Raw genomic sequence first — 19,662 nt, 5'->3', positions numbered from 1 at the left:
GGATGTGGTGGTGCCCTGATTAGGTAGGAGGGCGTGGGCAGAGCCTGGATTGCTGACAATCAAAAAATACAAAATACCTGATAACTTAAGGTTGTTTAATCATGACTCTACTGCATATTTATTGTGACTTTTTATACTGCCTGTAAATGGCAATGCATGTTCAGGCAGTGTACATTTACAAATGCTAATATAGACTACCATAAAGAGAACTCCAAAAATTGGACAGGACAGAGGACACTAGTCGATCCAGAGAAACATTTCATTCAAAGAATACAGATTGTGTAGGGGGAGGTGGAGGCGGAGGAAGGACTGGTTACCCAGTCACAGAGCAGGAAAAATACTCAAAGGTTATCAACTTACTAGGTTAAATGCTAGTGTGCAAAAATGTGTCTTCAAGACACTTAAAAATTTCTTCAGGGACATTTCACTACTAATGTGTGGCGGCAGGAGATCATTCCATAATTTTGGTGACAAGCCAAATATCTGATAGATTCATAGTGAGCAACCCTGGGTCCTGGCAATACTAATCTATTTGCAAATTTAGTTTTTGTGCTGTTTTCTCAAAAGGAAAAGACTTAAGCTACTTGGAGTTATATAGCTTCTCGGTTAAATTGGGGTACTTACAGCTATAAAATATGCTCTTTAGTAAACAGGTCTCTAAATACATAACACCTAGCTGTAACATATTTTATTTATCTTCCTGCTAAACCAGTCCAGACCAGTAGGTTGTGTCTTCCTAACAGCAGATGGAGGTAGAGATATTATGTTCCTTTGACCTTGCCAGTATAGGGGTTGGTACTGCCTCCAATTTTCCAGTATTTCTCTATCTTTTACAGATGGTATAGGGTACAGATGGTATAGGGTAGACTAGTGCAACAGGTCTCTTGAGTAGGCTTGACTTCTTGGGATGCAGTCTACAGCCTGTGTCTCGTGTGGTTGAGTCCTTGGGCCAGATTCTTTGTTGGGTTTGGACCACGTTCCTTATTTCCCCTTGTTGGTTTCCCATTGCAGCAGTGTCTATAAAGTTTATTTTCCTATTTGTAAGTGTGACCACACCTCGAATATTGTGTTCAATTCTGGTCGCCGCATCTCAAAAAAGATATAGTGGAATTAGAAAAGGTGCAGAGAAGTCCTAGTACTTTTGGAAAGAGTAAACAGACGCTTCACGTCTACCCATTCCACTCCACTCATTATTTTATAGACCTCTATCATTTCTCCCCTCAGCCTTCTTTTCTCTGAAGAGCCCTAGCCGCTTTAGCCTTTCCTCATAGGGAGGTCGTCCCATCCCCTTTATCATTTTTGTCGTCCTCTTCACTTTTTCTAATTCCACTATATCTTTTCTGAGATGTGGCCGCCAGAATTGAACACAATATTCGAGGTGCGGTTGCACCATGGAGCGATACAAAGGCAGTGTGGACAAGGTGGAGGAGGTCGCTGACCTCATTAAGAAACACACTGATACCATCCAGTCCCTCTCCTGGCAAACGCACTCTCTGCCACTCGGAGGTTCAGTGGTGGGTCCTGAAGGAGTTCCTACTACCTTCAAAGACATAGGTTTCCTGTTTCTACCTGTCCTCAACAGTAGGCCCAGTCCCAATATCCCCGGGCTCGTCAGCAACATCAAGTCACATCCTGCAGCCCAGTCAAAAGCGGGGATGAGTTTTTGACTGCATCAGGAGATCATAATTACCATCAAAGTATCCATCCCGGACAACCTGCCTGTAGGAAGGAAGCTGAAGGTTGCGCTTTGTAATTTCGGACCACACCCTGCCGGTAGAAAAGGAAGCTGAAGGTGGCCCTTTGTATCTTCGGACCGGTAGGTTGTCTAAATAATCCGGATGAGATATGCCCTCAGTTGGTAACAGACCTCCAAATTGTCCTCCACTGGTGTCACTCCTCAGCACCCAGCATGAGCAGGTACTTGCAGAGGAGAACTGCGTCCTCCTCCATGCGCATGCGTTCGAACCCATTCCACCAGGGCAAGAAGGGCAGGAATTCCATTTCAGGTACTTTCTCATGACCAAAAGACAGGGGGATTTTGTCCCATCCTAGACCTAAGGGGCCTGAATAGGTATCTGGTCAAGGAAAAGTTCAGCATCTTTTCCCTAGGCACCCTTCTCCCCATGGTTTAGGAAAAAGATTGGCTATGCTGTCTGGACTTGAAGGATGAATATTCCCACATACAGATACTTCCCAGTCACCAGAAGTATTCCTTATAGGAAACACCATTATCGGTACTGTGTCCTGCCATTTAGCTTCACATCCGTCCCCAGGTTATTCACAAAATGTCTTGCAGTAGTTGCAGCGTTGCTATACAGGCTAGGAGTGCATTTGTTTCCCTGCCTGGATGATTGGCTGGTCAAGAGCATATTGCGGAAGGGTGCTCAGGAATTGGTGCAGATATCTATCTGAGGGCTGGGGCTGCTAGAGTTTGTAATCAACTACCCCAAGTCTCATCTCCAGCCTGTTCAGCAATTGTAGTACATAGGAGCCCTGCTAGACACAATGCAAGCTTGAGCCTTTGTCCTCTAAGATCGGGTGACTGCTCTCATTGTAATCACTGAGCAGGTTCACAGCAGCCAGCAGGTTGCAGATCTGCAGATATTTGACTCCTAGGCCACATTGTCTCCACCGTACATTACACCCTTGGCATGTCTCCATTTCAGGAGAGCCCAATGGACTCTGGCATCTCAATGGCATCAAGCCACGGGAAACCTGGTGGCTGTCCTCAAGGTCACACCAGAGCTCAAAACAATCTTTCTGCTGGGGGTTTATTTGGTCCAATTGGACTATGGGATGTTGATTCCAAATTCCACCTCCACAACAGTTCTAACCACAGATGCATCCCACCTGGGCTGGGGTACTCATGTAGATGTGCTTCATACTCAGGGGGCTTTGTTCTTCCAGGAGGTCACTTTTCTTATCAATCTCCTGGAACGTTCGACAATTTGGAATGCTTTAAAGGCATTCAGAGATGGCCTTGGGAGCCAAATCATTTTGATACAGATAATCAGGTTGCAATGTACTATGTAAAGAAGCAAGGGGGGGGGGGGGGGTTACAGGATTCTATCCCTTGTGTCAGAAAGCAGTCAGGATGTAACAGTGGAACCTTAGCTACAGCATGATGCTCAGAGCCACATACCTGGTCGACAAAGAACAGTCTGGTATACAAGCTGAGCAGGGTCATGCAACTGTATGAGTGGTCTCAGTATGGGCGTAGCCCGCAAGATCTTCCAACCTTGGTGTACCCCCTCAGTGGATCTCTTTTCCACTCCCCTCAACAACAGAGTCCTTCAGTACTGCTCCAGACATGGATAACACAACAGACTAGCATCATCTTTCTGCATTGGGGGATTGTCTCTTGTAGGAAAGATTCTCCTATTCCTCTAATAGAGAAGACTTTATTGAAACTCGAGCAAGATTGGGGGGACCGTGATCCTACTTGCGCTCTACTGGCTGAGACAGATCTGGTTCCCTCTACTTCTGGAGTTATACTCTGAAGAACCGTGGAGGTTGGAATGTTTTCTTGCCCTCATCACACAGAGCAAGGGGTCTCTTCTGCATCCCAACCTCTAGACTTTGGTCCTCACAGCCTGAACAGCTTAGAATTTGCCTCCTTTCAACTGCCTGAGGGTGTGTCTAGGATTTTGCTGGTTTCCAGGAAAGATTACTACTACTACTACTACTTAACATTTCTAGAGCGCTACTAGGGTTACGCAGCGCTGTACAATTTAACAAAGAGAGACAGTCCTTGCTCAAAGAGCTTACAATCTAATAGACAAGTGAACGGTCGGTCCGATAGGGGCAATCAAATTGGGGCAGTCTGGATTCACTGAACGGTAAGGGTTAGGTGCCGAACGCAGCATTGAAGAGGTGGGCTTTAAGCAAAGACTTGAAGACGGGCAGGGAGGGGGCTTGGCATAAGGGCTCAGGAAGGTTGTTCCAAGCATAGGGTGAGGCGAGGCAGAATGAGCGGAGCCTGGAGTTGGCGGTGGTGGAGAAGGGTACTGAGAGGAGGGATTTATCCTGTGAAAGGAGGTTACGGGCGGGAACGTAAGGGGAGATGAGGGTAGAAAGATAGTGAGGGGCAGCAGACTGAGTGCATTTGTAGGTAAGAAGGAGAAGCTTCCACCAAGAAGTGTAACACCTTTAAGTGGAGGAGGTTTGCCATCTAGTGTGAAGGCGATGCCCTAGATTCGCTTATTTGCCCTACACAAAACTGCTTGAGTACCTCCTCCACCAGTGAGTCTGGTTTGGAAATCAACTCTGTAAGGGTTAACACTTTTGCAATCAATGCTTACCACTGTGTGTGTGTGTGTGGGGGGGGGGGAGCCATCTCTGTACAGCTTCTACTTATTTGATTCCTGAGAGGTTTGTTGACAAAGCCCCTTCAATCCTCCCACTGTGTCATGGGATCTCAGTTTCCTTAACCAGCTGATGAAAGCTCCTTTTGAGCCACTAGACTCCTGTCATTCGAAGCATCTGACCTGGAAGGTCTTGTATTTGTGACAGTCACTTCAGCTCGCAGAGTCAGTGAGCTTCGGGCTTTAGTAGCTGATCCCACCTTACACTAGATTCCATCGTTATAAGGTAGTTCTCCACATGCATCCTAAGTTCCTTCCTAAGGTGTTGTCAGAGTGTCATCTTAACCTGTCAGTTGTCAATTCCAACATTCTTCCCAAAACCTTGCCCATCCTTGTGAAAATTCACTTCATACCTTGGACTTGCACGCAAGCCTTAGCCTTCTACCTGGAGCAACAGTCTACCCATATTTTTTGTTTCTTTTGACTCATGGGATGGGGACAGCCATTGGTAAGTACGCTTTATCTGATTACATCTCCTCCTCTTATACCCAGGCTGGGCTGACTCTTGAGAGCCACGTCAGCTCATGATATCGGAGCCATGGCTGTGTTGGTAGCCCACTTGAGATCAGCCTCCATTGAGGAGATATGCAAGGCTTCAACGTGGCTTTGGTCCACACATTCACATTTCATTACTGCCTTGAGCAAAGTGTCTGATGCAACAGTTGGTTTGGCCAGACAGGCTTGTAGAACTTTTGTTGTATAGAATTCTACTCCATCCTCCTAAGGCCCTGTTTTATTCTGTTCCAGGCTGCACCTCCACAACCTGTTTGTATATGAATTTGAATTGCCATTATGAGACTGTTGTCTTAGTGTTGTTTTTGGTGACCTGGGTAGCTAGGTATTCCGAAGTGTAAGGATCAGTGCTTTTTTTGTGCAGGTACGTACCGGTACGGTGTACCGGCACCTTTTTTGTGAGGTCCGGCTCACCTGCCCGCTCCCTTCCATTCGTGCACCCTTACTCCCCCCCGCCCTCCCTGCCTGCCCTCCCTCAGCTCCCTGACTTCCTTGAAATCTTTAATTTACCCGAAGTTGCGGCGAACCGGCAGTAAAAACAGCTGGCAGGCAGGCTTGCCTCCTCGTCGCTTCTCTTCCCTCTCAGTGCGTCCCGCCCTCGCGGAAAGGAAATTACATCAGAGGAAGGCGGGACGCACTGAGAGGGAAGGGAAGCGACGAGGAGGCAAGCCTGCCTGCCAGCTGTTTTTACTGCTGGTTCGCCGCGTCTTCAGGTAAATTAAATATTCCAAGGAAAGTCCGGGGGGGGGGGGGGCTGGGGTTTGATCGAATCGCTGTACATGGGATGGATGGCAGGGGAGAAAGGAGAATTGCTGGACATGGAGGGGAAGGCAGGGGAGAGAGGAGAATTGCTGGACATGGAGGGGAAGGCAGGGGAGAGAGGAGAATCACTGGACATGGAGGGCAGGGGAGAGAGGAGACATGCTGGACATGGATGGGAGGGAAGGGCAGGGAAGAGAGGAGAATTGCTGGACATGGATGAGAGGGGGAAGGCAGGGGAGAGAGGAGACATACTGGACATGGAGGGGAGGTCAGCGAAGAGATTCGCTGAACATGGATGGAAGGGGAGGGCAGGGGAGAGAGGAGAATTGCTGGACATGGATGGCAGGAGAGGACAGGAGACAGGAGAATCGCTGGACGTGGATGGAGGGGAGGGAAGACAGGAAGGAGATGCACATGGAGGGGAGGGCATGGGAGAGGAGAAATGCTGGAAATGGATGGAGAGGAGAGCAGGAGATAGAGGGGAATTGCTGGACATGGATGGATGGAGGAGTTGGGGAGAGAGGAGAAATGCTGGAGTTAGATGGAGGAGAGGGGAGAGAATTATTGCTTTATATGGATACAGGGGTGGGAAGAGAGGAGAAATGCTGGATATGGATGGAGGAGGGGTGACAGGAGAAGTGCTGGACATGGATGGAGGGGAGGAAAGAAAAAAGAAGATGCACATGGAGATGAGGGAAAGGGAAGAGAGGAGAAAAACTGCACATGGATGGAGAAAATAGGCAAAAGCTGGATCCACGTTATACCTCCTCCAGTCAATTCCACGGAAGAGGACCCAGCTTTTACTTATGGATGTAGGGCAAGAAATGAAGAAGAAAGGAGGAAAGTAAAGAAATATTTGGAAAGGAAGCCCTGGAAACGGAGTTAAGGGAACAGACAGAGAGCAGCAGAATCAGACTGGGACTAATATGGATAGAAAAACAGTCACCAGACAAAAAAGGTAAAAAAAATCATTTTGTTTTCATTTTAGTGTTTGGAATATGTCCAATTTGAGAATTTACATCTGCTGTCTTATTTTGCACTGGGTATACTGGAGCTGTAACAGCTTACAGAAATTATTTATAATGAAAAAAATCACGTTATTTTTTTCTCCTATACTAGTATAATATTTTCAATGATGTCTGTTTATGTGCGCCATGTCTGGTATAAGGGGTGTGGCTATAATATGGGATGAAGTCATATGTGGTGACCCCACTCATAATGAGTACTGGCACCTTTTTTTCTACAAAAAAAGCACTGGTAAGGATACTGCTGTCCTGCTTAGTTCTAGCTAAGTTACCCCTGTAACAGGTATTCTGAGGATAGCAGGCAGGTTTCCTTATACTCCTTGCACCTCCCCTTGGAGTTGAATTCTTTTTTAGGTATTTTATGTTGCTGAGGGTCCTGTGCTTATGCGTTGTGCAGGAATGCACTCATGCATGTGCAGTGAGGCTGCTGTCTAAAGCCTCTTAAGTATATACTGCTCTGGGCAGCCTTTGCATCGGGATGACATCGCCCAAGAGTAAGGGTACTTGTCCTGCTGTCCTCGAAAAACACCTGCTATAGATGAGTAAATTTGCTTTATCTAAGTATAAAATGATAAAATTACCTTATACTTTTTTTCTTTAGAAACTGGAGTTGAAGTCAGTACATTTTTACTGACTCAGACTCCATCCAAAATTGCTTCCAACCACGACTTACTCCACAGCCCTACTGACAACAGCCTGACAAAGGAGACAGGAAAGGAAAACTGAGCCGATGGAGTGTTGTTGTCATGATAAATCATGTCTTAAACTCCAATAGCCATTCTACATCAACATTGAAGCTGTAGGAAATGTTTGCCCAATCTGTATAATTTCTTACAAAGGTTGTTTATCTTAAACAGGTTGTAGGGTCACTGATGAAATTTTGCATCTAGTTCCAAACATCGACAACTTCAGGTTAACTCTGCGAGCTATCAAATTATGGGCCAAGCGTAAGTCCCAAATTTTGAACTTAGAATGTGGATGTATTAGTATTTTTAATAAATATTTCTGGATACTGACACTTGTTTGTTTGTTTATAGGTCATAATATCTATTCCAATATACTAGGTTTCCTTGGGGGTGTTTCTTGGGCCATGCTGGTAGCAAGAACTTGCCAGCTTTATCCAAATGCAATAGCATCAACCCTTGTACATAAATTTTTCTTGGTATTTTCTAAATGGTAAGCTTCTGAGACTTACTTATAAGCATATATAATGTAAAATATACATTAATTCTGTTAATACTGTATCTACAATTGAAAGACTTATTTCCATAACCTTAAGTCCACTTTGGCAAAAAATTAGCTATAGTTTCGTATGGACAAAGTGTGTTTTGTTATTTCACCTGCAGCCAAGTTAAAGTAAGATTTGTTTCCAAAATCAGTTAAATCCAGGTGAATATTAATTCCGAAACCAAGTAAATCTTCTACATTCTATTGCCATAACATACCAGGTAGAATGGCATACAGCAACCAATAATGCGGTATACCATTTTTGTCACATGTAGTGACATATTTTGGGGATAAAATCTTAGTTTTAATCTTCAATATTTTTAATATGCTGCAACTAACCCATTCAGTTTCAAGATTTGTGATACTGGCGTAGAATGAAATGCGTAGGTTTCTCTAAAATTCTTTTTTTTTTACATATATAACACAAGTCAGGCAAGATTTTAAACACTTTTAATTAAGCTTTAGCTTTCTGAATGTATACTCGCCTGTTGTGAGAAATGAAATGGTTTACATGAAAACAATTTTCTTGGATGCAACTAAAATGGATTAACTGGTTGGAAATAAGCCCTTGGATTGCTTCAAACACCCAATATATACAGTTGAGCCCTTTCGAACAAAAGCAGGCCATATCTGCTTTTAGCATTATTTTGGCTATGCATGGATTCATAGGGATGTATTTTCAAAGCACTTGACTTGCAAAGTTTTAGTAACCTATGGAACTTTGTAAGTTTAAGTGCTTTGAAAATGGTTGAAAATGAACCTCAAAGTCTCCTATGGCATAAAAACTTAATAGAAAAATTGAGCCATACCTATGTACATACAAAGGAAAGTAGGGATAGAGGTGTTATGATACAGATGTTTGTATATTTGAAATGTATTAATATGCAAACAAATCTTTTCCAGAGAAGGGAAAGCTGCAGAACTAGAGCAGATGAATTAAGGTTGTGGAGGGGTCAACTTAAGATTAATGTCAGGATGCACCTTCACAGAAAGGGTGTGAATTCCTGGCATGTCTTCCCGTGGGAGGTGGTGGACACAAACATGGTAATAGAATTCAAGAATGGAAGAGAGAAACACAAAGAATTCCTATATAGAAAGTAGGTGACAACTCCAGTAGTTGGAAAGGGAAAAAGGCCAGTGCTAGGCAGACTTCTGCTGTCTGTATCCTGATTAAGGCTATACAGATCTGGTTGAGCTAGGGTGGGGTTTGACAGCAACTCCAATAGTTGAAAATTAATCTAGTGCCGGGCAGACTTCAACTGTTTGTGCCCTGAAAATGGCAAGTATGGATCAACATCTTAAAGCCAATTTCAGGCATTATTTGTTCTTTTTGCTGGAATGTATACATTACAACTTGTATGGCCAGTATCTCCCATTGTAACAAAGTGGACTTGGCCTGCTGCTGTTCTTAGGGACGCAATGCCATCTGAAGCAAAAGATCAGAGATACAACAATTAAGAGTAATTGAATAACGTTCAGTTGCTCCATGGGGCCTCTGAGCCACTGGTTCCTGCAGCACTCACTAATAGTGATCTAAAGGGTGCATTTACTTCTTAAAACAAACATCTTTTCCTCAGTTGGAAGAATATTGATCTCTTGGTTGGGAATGGTTACATTGGTAGGTAGTTCCCCCACCCCCGTCCATCTTTATGGGGCTATTTTTTTCATAGTCACATAATAGGGGAAAGATTGTGTTTTTTAATGTTCAAATTGTTCATAGTAACAGTATACCACCCTTAAGGGTGTTTAAGATTATTGCTTTCAAAAATCCATGAAATCATTTATGTAGGTATATTGTGGCAGGAACCATTGGCTCAATAGAAGTCACATGCAGTGAAATCTCACGGTACTATAAGAAGCTATCTATTATTGCACCATTCTTGGGAACAGATAGTTATCATGCCATGTGTAAAAGTATCTTAATATGTGCTGTTTTCTAAATCAAAATCGCCTATGGTAGAACATTATTACATTCAGTCTGATTTGACACTTTTTCTCCCCCCACCCCCTGCATAGACATAGAATGGGAGAAAAGTCTTTTACTTCAGGCCCTGTATTACACTTGATCAGTAATGCTGCTTTTTCTTCATCCTTGCCAGACCAGCCCGGACAAATGGGGGATATGTACTTCTTGGGAACAGATGGAAACAGAGCACAAGTGCTTATTTCCTCTACAAAGCCTGTGAAGCCAGAAAGCCAGGCAGTAGTGTCCAGCAGAGGAGAGGAATTTCTTATTGCTTACAGCCTAGCCTTGAAGGCTAAACTGTGAAAGAAAAGATGGACAAAAGCAGTACAACCCAAAGAACTTAATTTTTTTTATCCCACATTGATTTGCAGAATCTTTGGAGCCTGGTGCTGTTGTTGAGTCTCCTATTGAAGTGTCCATTGTGAATATTTTAGCATTTCTGAAGAAGGGTTGGAGAAAATTCTCTGAACTCTGTTCAGGTACTAGCATGCTTCAGGGGTAGAGTGCAAGGAGACAGTGGCTGTTGATCTAGATGAAGTAAGCTTTCTCTGGAGACCTGCATTAGTGGTGCTGAGTGCCAGAGCCTTGGCCTCTGCCTCTGCCTCTTTTGAACTTTTGAAGTTACTAGCACTCAAGAATTTCTCACTTAAAGCAGTCTTCTTTAGCGTCCCTCCAGACTAGCCTAGTCGAATGGGTGACATCATCGGGAGCGTCTAGAGGAGGAGCTGAGCGCCAGATAGAGAGCTTTACCTGCCTTGTTTTGCTGATCCTGAGACGCTGTCTGGGTCCGAGTCACAGGAACATCCACTGTAAGCCTTTGTGTGCAAGTCAAGATTAACCCAAGATGTGGATGACAAATGCAATCTTCTGCTATTTCTGCATTTAAGAATAAAGTAGAAAAGATAACAGATCAGTTTGATTACTCAAAATTACATATTGAATTAGAATGTCCATTGAAAGAGGAAGAACAGTGGACTGAGTTTTCTGTAGTGACAGTTGATACTGTGAAGAAAACTTTCAGTCAAGTCAAAAATAGTTATTGTAAGCTAGATGTTTGTCAACCTAAAAAGTTTGAAAGATAAAGTTGCGCCTGTTGTTTAAATACTCAAGGGTTTTGTATTAGGATGTATGCCTACTGAGTTGAAGAAAGCAATAGACTATTAGTGAAATATAAACAGGGAAATAGGTCTGAAATTTTCTACTGAATCTCTATTTTCTCACTGCCTTTTTTAGATAAGGTTATGGAAAAAATATTATATATTGGACTTTGGATTTTTTTTTTTTTTGGAGACAAATAATATTTTGGATGTGAATCTATTTGGTGGTTGTTTGAATCATGACACAAACTTTGCTCTTGTCTTTATTTGATGTAATTTGAACTGGATTTAATAAAGGTAGATGTTTTCTGCTTGTGACGTTACATTCAGTTGGCACCTCAGATAAGGTATTGTGTTGGTTTGTGTCCCTTTTACAGAATAGGCAATTCTGTGTAGCTTTAGGTGAAGAAATATGATTTAGAGAGAAAAGCTGGAGTACCTCAAGGCTTGTGCCTATTTGCAATCTTCAATATATTTTTGTTATGCTGTTTGTTGAATTGCTTGATTTTAAACTTCAGGCTGTATGCCGTCAGTATCCATTTTTTGTAACCAATTGATTTAAAATATTTTTGATAAATTGAGTTAATTCTGACTGTTGTAACTAGCTAGATGAAAGCAAACTGTCTGAAATTAAATGTAAGTAAAACAAAGATATAGTTGTCATATGTTTCTTCTGATATACCTGGATTGTTCCAATTTGATGGAGATGTAATTCCGATTGTTGATGAGTTAAGAGATTTGGGTGTAATCGTAGATTCCAGCTTAAGTATGAAGTTGCAAATATAGAAAATTATGAAGGATGTTTTCTTTAAATTGCAATTAATTAGATGTCTGAACTTACTAACTTTTTTCAGAATTTTAGATCAGTAGTTCAGAGCCTTATGATGCTGTGCTTTGACTACTGTAATGGCCTTTTGAATGGAATACCTATTGAAAGCTTTACAAATTGCACAGAACTCTTATTACTAGAATTCTAATGGGTACCAATAGCTATAAGCATATTTCACCAGTTCTGAAAGCTTTGCATTGGTTACCCATAGAATATTGCATTAAAGTTTTAAAAATTTGTATCTTGTATTTAAGGTCTTAAGTGGTCAGGTATCTAAAATGTTAGCAGCAAAGCTGCATTTATATCAAGCGAGACTTTTGATCTGCAGAACAATTAAATTTAGACATCCTGTCATATCTGGCCATAAAATTGAAAGAGTATAGAGCAACTGTTTTTCATGTAGCAGGCTCTACCATGTGGAACAGTTTACCACTAAGGCTCAAACAAATTGAAGAGATAAAACAGTTTAAATGAGAGTTGAAAACCTCTCTTCATACAAGCATATGGAGTAGCAGAAGATCAAGAGTAGAGTGGCGGAAGTAATTTGACTGAAGCGATTGGATTGAAGTTTTGGGTCTGGTAATAATCTTTGATCCATATGTCTTATTTATTGACATTTTGTATTTGACAATATATTGTATTCATTATATGCGGAGTGGAGGAGTAGCCTAGTGGTTAGTGCAGTGGACCTTGATCCTGAGGAACTGAGTTCGATTCCCACTGCAGTTCCTTGTGACTCTGGGCAAGTCACTTAACCCTCCATTGCCCCTGGTACAAAATAAGTACCTGAATATATTTAAACCGCTTTGAATGTAGTTGCAAAAACCTCAGAAAGGTGGTATATCAAGTCCCATTTCCCTTTCCCTCCCTTCTTCAAACAGTACAGGATAGGGATTACTGACTATTCATAACTTCCTGTGTGTTGTCTGAGTCCACAATCACCCACTTGAGCTTTGGCTTATTACACCATGTATTTCTTCCAGCTGTTTGTTAGAATGTACTTGTCATACTATGACCTCATGTTAATAATTTTCTGTTCTTTTATGTGGCTTCACTATAAATTCTGATGCTAACTGTCCTCACGCATACTCCCTGCCTAAAATCAGTGGTAAAGACCACTCTACCTATTCTCTACATTCTTCACCTTTTCAGCCATTTTATCTACACCATCCTCTGCTGTTCCGCTTTGAAGCATCTTCTCACTTGATTTTGCCCGATTAGCATCTCATTCTCATTGCTGTCACTCCAAACCCTTCTTTTCTCTGTATTCTTCTGCTCCTCTGGGATATTGATCCAAATCCTGGCCAAGGCAACTCACCATATCGTTCACATACTATAATCTCATTTCTATCCTCTTTTCTCCCTCTTCTTTTATATGCTCCCTTTGGAATGTCTGCATTTCTAACAAATTTGTTTACATTCATAAAAGAAAACAGAGTAGGGTTAAACTGTCAGCATTCTCAATGGAAAAGGTGGATAGTGGGATTCCCAGGGTTCTGTGTTGGGACTCCTGCTGTTTTTAAAAAAATCTTTTTAAACATGTTAATCTAGAGATGGGAATAACTAGTGAGGTAATTACATTTTGCTGATGACATAAAGTTATTCAGAGTTGTTAAATCACAAGAGGGTTGTGAAAAATTGTAAGAGGACATTGGGAGACTGGGCATCCAAATGGCAGATGACATTTAATGTGAGCAAGTGCAAAGTGATACATGCTGGAAAGAGGAAAACAAAAGGAGGGATGGAAATGACATGTACATTGCTGGAAAGAGGAAAACAAAAGGAGGGATGGAAATGGCATGTACATTGCTGGGTGCCCCAGACAGGGTTAAGCTTTTGAAGAAAGACTATAGATAATCTAATCTTTAGAAAAGACCTGGCTGAAGTAAAATGTTTTTAATGTTGACTTAGCTTCTTAAATGATGTTTCAAGACATAGTCTAAAGGCAAAGCATTCCAGAGAGTGGGGGCCAGCACACTAAAATAGGAGTGCTTAGTACAATTTAAGCAAGTATGTAAATGAGATTAAACCACAAGGATATGCTGAGAGGAATGCAAAGTGAGCGGGCTGGTGTATAAGACATGAGTAAGTTGAATAGGAAAGAGGGCATGCTAGAGATAAAAACCTAATATGCAGTGATGACTAGGAATGGGATCTGACGACAGATGGAGAGCCAGTGTTCTTCGACCCGGGGGGAGGGGAGGGGGGTAATCCCATCATATTTTTTTCCACCAGAAAAGTTTTATAAAGGTATTTTGGATCAGTTGTAAAGTTCTGATGTGACTGCTTCGTCTTGAAAGATGCAATTACTGTAGTCCAGGCAAGAAAATACTAGAGCAAAGGAGACGACATAGGGCTCTTAGTTCAGAAGAGAACATATTGCCCACCATTCTTTTAGAATAAAGAATGAAGTGTTGTGCCTATCTGGGTAACTATCATTTATTGACCAACTGATAAGTCCTCCTTGTTGATATTAACTCCTAGCTTTTATCTTTCTTAAATCTTCCTCGTCTTTCATTTTTGGGGGACTTTACTTTTGGTGTTGTTGACCCCTTGACTCTTATGCCTCAAAGTTCCTTCCCTTAACGTCCTCATTTGACTTTCAACTCTGCTGTTCTGCACTCACATATCAATAAGGCCACTATCCTGATCTAGTCCCCTTCCCCAACTGCTTGCTTTCAAACTCTTCCACCTCGGTTCTACACTTAAATCACCCTCCCCCTACAGTCTGTCCAGTCACCACCAACAAATTTAGGAATGTCCAAGATAAATGATCTTGTACTTCTCCACTGCTGTCGTTCCCTCATCCATTGCTTTAGTCTGAAGCAGTATTTTCCTATTATACTATAGGCTTCTCTCTTTCTCCTGCTTGTAAGATATATCAAACTCCAGCCTTGGATCACCTCTAAAATCTGATTCTTATATCCACTCTACAGAGCACATCTGGTTAAAATAAAATCTCATGCACAGAATAACTTAATGTATTTCAAATTCTCGCTAACCTCTTTCTGTTTTGCTATTGCACTTTGTCAGTTGGACAATTGTCTCATCTTGCAAACTCCCTATCAGTTCTCACTGCTTGTCATGTTCAACTCTCTCCTCAATGTGCCTTACCCTCCAAGCACTCCTTTATTCTCTGCCCAGGCTAGCTAGCTTTTTCTATAGCAAAGTTCACAAGGTTAGTCTTGAATTCTCCTTAAGGTCACCTCCATTTTCACACCCTTGCTTTGATTACTCCCACAGTGTCCCGTCCCCCGTTTTCTAAAACTACAGAGGAGAAAAGATGCACATCTCCTGCTGTCCTCCAATCTCACTTATATGTTTCTCTGACCCTCAGCTGTCATCCCTTTCATCAATCATTCTTAATCTCTCATTTTTGCAGCTGTTGCTTTCTTTGAATATGCTGTGATCATACTGATTCTCAAAAAACTTTCCTTGGAAAATTATAGAGGAGAAAAGGTGCACATCTCCTGCTCTCCTCCAATTTCACTTATTTGTTCCTCTGACCCTCTGCTGTTATCCCTTTCATCAGTCATTCTTACTCTCATTTTTTGCGACTCACTGCTGCCTTTGAATATGCTGTGATCATACTGATTCTAAAAAAACCTTTCCTTGTTACTTTTCCATCTCCCGTATGTTTAAACACTACTCTATTGTGGTGTTTGCTTCCATTGTCTTGCTTCTTTTATTTTGAGCCATTCTTGATCCTTTCCAGTCTGGCCTTTGTCTCTATATTCTGCAGAAACAGCCCTTACCAAGGTCCTGGCCAGATCTAAGGGATCTTTACTTTTTCATCCTCCGTGACCTGTTTGCTGTTAATCTCTGCTCAGTGGTCCACTCCAAATGCCAGTGTTAGGGTTGCCAAGGCAATGTCATGCTAATACCCTGTTTCAAATGAGGAGCAGGACAGATTGAAATTGCCTAAGGAGGATTCCTTGGTAGCAGTGGTGACTAAAAAGACCACCTTGCCTGTGGAAAGGGGGTATAGCACTGAGTGATGTACAGGACCGTAAATTAAAGTCCTTGAAACTCTCCTTTGAAATCTTGGTGCTTTCTCTGCAGATGGGTGCCTGCACTTTCATTTCCTGGGTGCAGCAAGAGGCAGACTCTTTGATAGAATCGGGGGCACAGCCCTCTCACCAAATATCTTTCACAGGACAACCACCCAACTTAACAGGCTCTATTAAGTTGCCCTGTGAAGGATATTTGGTGACCTTTTATAAACCTGGAAGCAGATGGGAATCCAAAACGCCTTTCCTCATTTTTGTCGGCATCGTGAAATATTGTTGCAGCACTAACATTTTTGAAGATGCATATTAATAGATAACTACTACTACTACTTATCACTTCTATAGCACTACAAGGCATACGCATCGCTGTACACCATACATGAAAAGACAGTCCCTGCTCAAAGAGCTCACAATCTAAATAGGACAGGCAAACAGAACAACTAAGAGGTAAGGGAATTAAAGAGGTGGGGCTAAAAGGGTACAGGGCAAGCGAGTAGTGGTTAGGAGTCGAAAGCAGCGTTAAAGAGGTGGGCTTTTAGCCTGGATTTGAAAACGGCCAAAGACAGGCCTAGACGTACAGGCTCGGGAAGTCTATTCCAGGCGTGAGGTGCAGCAAGATGAAAGGAACAGAGTCTGGAATTAGCAGTAGAGGAGAAGGGGGCAGACGAGAGATTTATCCACAGAACGGAGTACCGAAGGGGGGGGCATAGGGAGAGACGAGCGGAGAGGTACTGGGGAGCAGTAGAGTGAATGCACTTATAGGTCAATAAGAGAAGTTTGAATTAAATGCGGAAACGGATAGGGAGCCAGTGAAGTGACTTGAGGAGAGAGCTAATGTGAGCATAGTGAATCTGGTGGAAAATGAGTCGCTTAGCAGAGTTTTGGACAGATTGAAGAGGAGAGAGATGGCTAAGTGGTCACTTTAGTTATATTATTGTTTGAGATTGCTTTTGTATCGTGTATATGAGAGAACTTATAAAGAATTTTTTCTTTGCTCAGTAAAGATATATTTAAAGGGTTAGAGATATGTGACTGAAGTACAAGTGATAAGAAATAATGCCCAAAGGCATGGGTCTTAAATAGCTGGGGCTATAAGAGACACTGCTGTGGGTTACAGGAATTTGATCTTGTCCCCTCACCTGATTTTTAGTTTGTGAGTTTGGTGTGTGTACCAGGGAAAAATTGATTATTCCTTACTTTTCTATGGGTATTATTGGTTAGTAAGGAGATACTACAAATAATCCTTTGTCGAGGTTTGTTAATGTAAGCAGCATCAGAAAGCCAAGTTTTAGTGAGGCAAAGGATGTCTAATTTGTAGGTCTGAATAAGGTCACTTAAGAGGCGAGTTTTGCCTCAGATTGACCATTAGTTAAGACAGATTGGTGAGCGGTGTATTGTCAGGTTTTGCAGGAAAACAAGGTGGGCTTGGGCATAGGCGTCTTACTTGTGGTTGCAGAGGCAGAGAATGTGGTGGTGATTAGTGGCCCCATAGAACTGATGTAGGCTACAAAACACATGTTGAGCAGAATAGAGAAGAAAAAAAACTTTAAAGGAATGGGTACCGGAGCAGGCTGTAGTGTCTAAGGGGGTGTGCACTTTGGGCATGCTCAAAGTAGAACAGCCTGCTCCTTATGTGTTCTCCTTTGGTGTGCACCTTTGCAGCCGCTAGAGACTATGCTTCCTCATAAAGCATAAGACTCTAAGCTTAAGATCGGACATTAGATCTAAGTTAGTATACTAAAGTTCAGTTCTTTTGGAGGTTTCCCCTGATGGAGGCAATTGCCAAATGTGGCTGCTTTGGTCTTCATTTTATTAATAAATAATCTTGCTATACTGGTTGTCTTGTTCCCTTTATCCTTATTTAACACATGTTTGCATCCTTGTTTTGAATGCTCATGTATTTACTGTTGTACACAGATGTTTTTTGTTTTTTTCCTGTCTACACACAGACAAATTTTCAATGTTCTAGTGTACATAATTGCTTGTTGGCAGAACTGATTGGATGACCAAGAATAGGTTGGCATGTAATCATAATGTAAGCCACATTGAACCTACCAGTAGGTGGGAAAGTTTGGGATACAAATGCAGTAAATAAAATTAAAAAAAAAAAACGGTAGTGTGTTTTCTGTTCTAAGACAGAGTTGGAAGGATTACTTCTTCATCGGACCTGGAATGATCCTGTTTGTATAAAATGAGTGGAGTGGAACAGGTAGATGTGAATCGCTTGTTTACTCTTTTCAAAAAGACTAGGACTAGGGAGTATGCAATGAAGTTACAAAGTAGTAAATTTAAAACAAATCGGAGAAAATATTTCTTCACTCAGCATGTGATTAAACTCTGGAATTCTTTGCCAGAGAATGTAATAATATTAGTTAGCAGGACTTAAAAGGTTTGAATAGCTTCTTAAAAGAAAAGTCCATAAGCCATTATTAAGATGGGGAAAATCCACTTATTTCTAGGATAGGTAGCATAACATGTGTTGTACTGTTTTGGGATCTTGCCAGGTACTTGTAACCTGGATTGGCCACTGTTGGAAACAGGATTCTAAGCTTGATGGACCTTTGGTCTGTCCCAGTATGGCAACACATGTTCTTATGTATGTTACCTTGGTGTGTATCTGGATGTGCAAGCATACACAGTCTCCTTGTTCAGTACCCTTATTTTATCATCCCCACCTTAGTAATTCCCTTATCTCTTATTAGTCCTGTTTGTCATAATTAGATTGTAAGCTCTGTCGAGCAAGGACTGTGTCTTCATGTTCAAGTGTACAATGCTGCGTACGCCTAGTAGCGCTATAGAAATAAGTAGTAGTAGTAGTAACATAAGAAACTTCTAATGGTTGTGTGTGTGTGGTTCTCTAGACCAAGAGTGTCCTTTTGACCGCATTATTTCAGTGTTTGACTTGTTTGAGTGTGTAGTGGTCTTGGTTCTTCAACTTTGGTGGATTTTGGTGTTTTTTAATTTGTTTTTTAGCTTACTATGACATAATTTTGGAATGTAATTGATGCAGTATTTTAAAATTACATTTGTTACAAAGGCTAGAACATCTGTTGGACCTGTCTGATTTTCAGACTGTGGTATAGATTTTATTTTGATTACGGTAATTCTGTGTTGAGACTACCAGTTGCAATGGCTAAGACCCTTCATTTGGCCTAGAATGCAGTTATCTTTTTATTTACTGAGTGTGTCTTCTATTACAAACATTTCATCCTTAGCCTCATGGATATTTGTCTGTTGCTTGGAAGGCATACAGTCTGTTACATTTCTTTTCATTTTTAAGGTTATAAGATGTATGACATTATCTTCAGTGCACCTTGGTTCCCCGTGTGTCCTGACATACTTTAGTCTATTTGGTAGGCTCTGCTTGTCACTCATTCTTACAAAGATGTGTCTAAGGCATGGATGCATACTTGTATGTTATCTATAGTTCAGCAGCAGCTTTGGAATGGTCCCCTCAGATGAATATCTTAGCCTGGAGCAGCTGGAAAAAGTATGAAGGGCTGTGGCAAAGGGATACTGGCTGGCTTCCTAGCTGCACCAACCTCTGTAGAGATGCTCTGTCTCCTGAGGGTTGGGGGATATAACCCATTTATGTGGACTAGTTTGGCAAGAATCAAGGAAAGAAAATTCAGGTAAGAGAAATTTCTCCTTATATTCTAATAGTTGGGAGCAAATGGGCTACATAGAAGGCTAATATTTTTGTGTGTATAATTATAAGTAGTTGATAATTTGTGTGCTGAGACATAACTGCATATTTATACAACAGGGATGCAGTTTTTGCTTCATTTGCTTTCAACTTAATCTTTGCTTATGCTATTTCATTTTAGTGTGTGTTAAAACTAAATAGAATGCACCAGAACAGAAGAAAA

At 41.7% G+C, this 19,662-nt stretch overlaps 1 protein-coding gene across 4 annotated transcripts in view; it reads left to right on the top strand.

The window, feature by feature from the left end:
- Nucleotides 1-19,662, top strand: part of PAPOLA (poly(A) polymerase alpha) — a 277,966-nt gene that overhangs the window by 122,319 nt on the left and 135,985 nt on the right. For all 4 annotated transcript variants that reach the window (XM_030215241.1, XM_030215240.1, XM_030215239.1 and 1 more), the window contains exons 8-9: nucleotides 7,522-7,611; nucleotides 7,702-7,840. In XM_030215241.1, coding sequence (XP_030071101.1) covers nucleotides 7,522-7,611; nucleotides 7,702-7,840 — 229 coding nt within the window. The remainder of the gene's footprint in view (nucleotides 1-7,521; nucleotides 7,612-7,701; nucleotides 7,841-19,662) is intronic.

Source organism: Microcaecilia unicolor, chromosome 9 (genome assembly GCF_901765095.1).
Source record: "Microcaecilia unicolor chromosome 9, aMicUni1.1, whole genome shotgun sequence".
Classification (NCBI taxonomy): domain Eukaryota; kingdom Metazoa; phylum Chordata; class Amphibia; order Gymnophiona; family Siphonopidae; genus Microcaecilia; species Microcaecilia unicolor.
The sequence above is the reverse complement of the archived record's forward strand: the minus strand, read 5'-3'. Positions and strand labels throughout refer to the sequence as shown.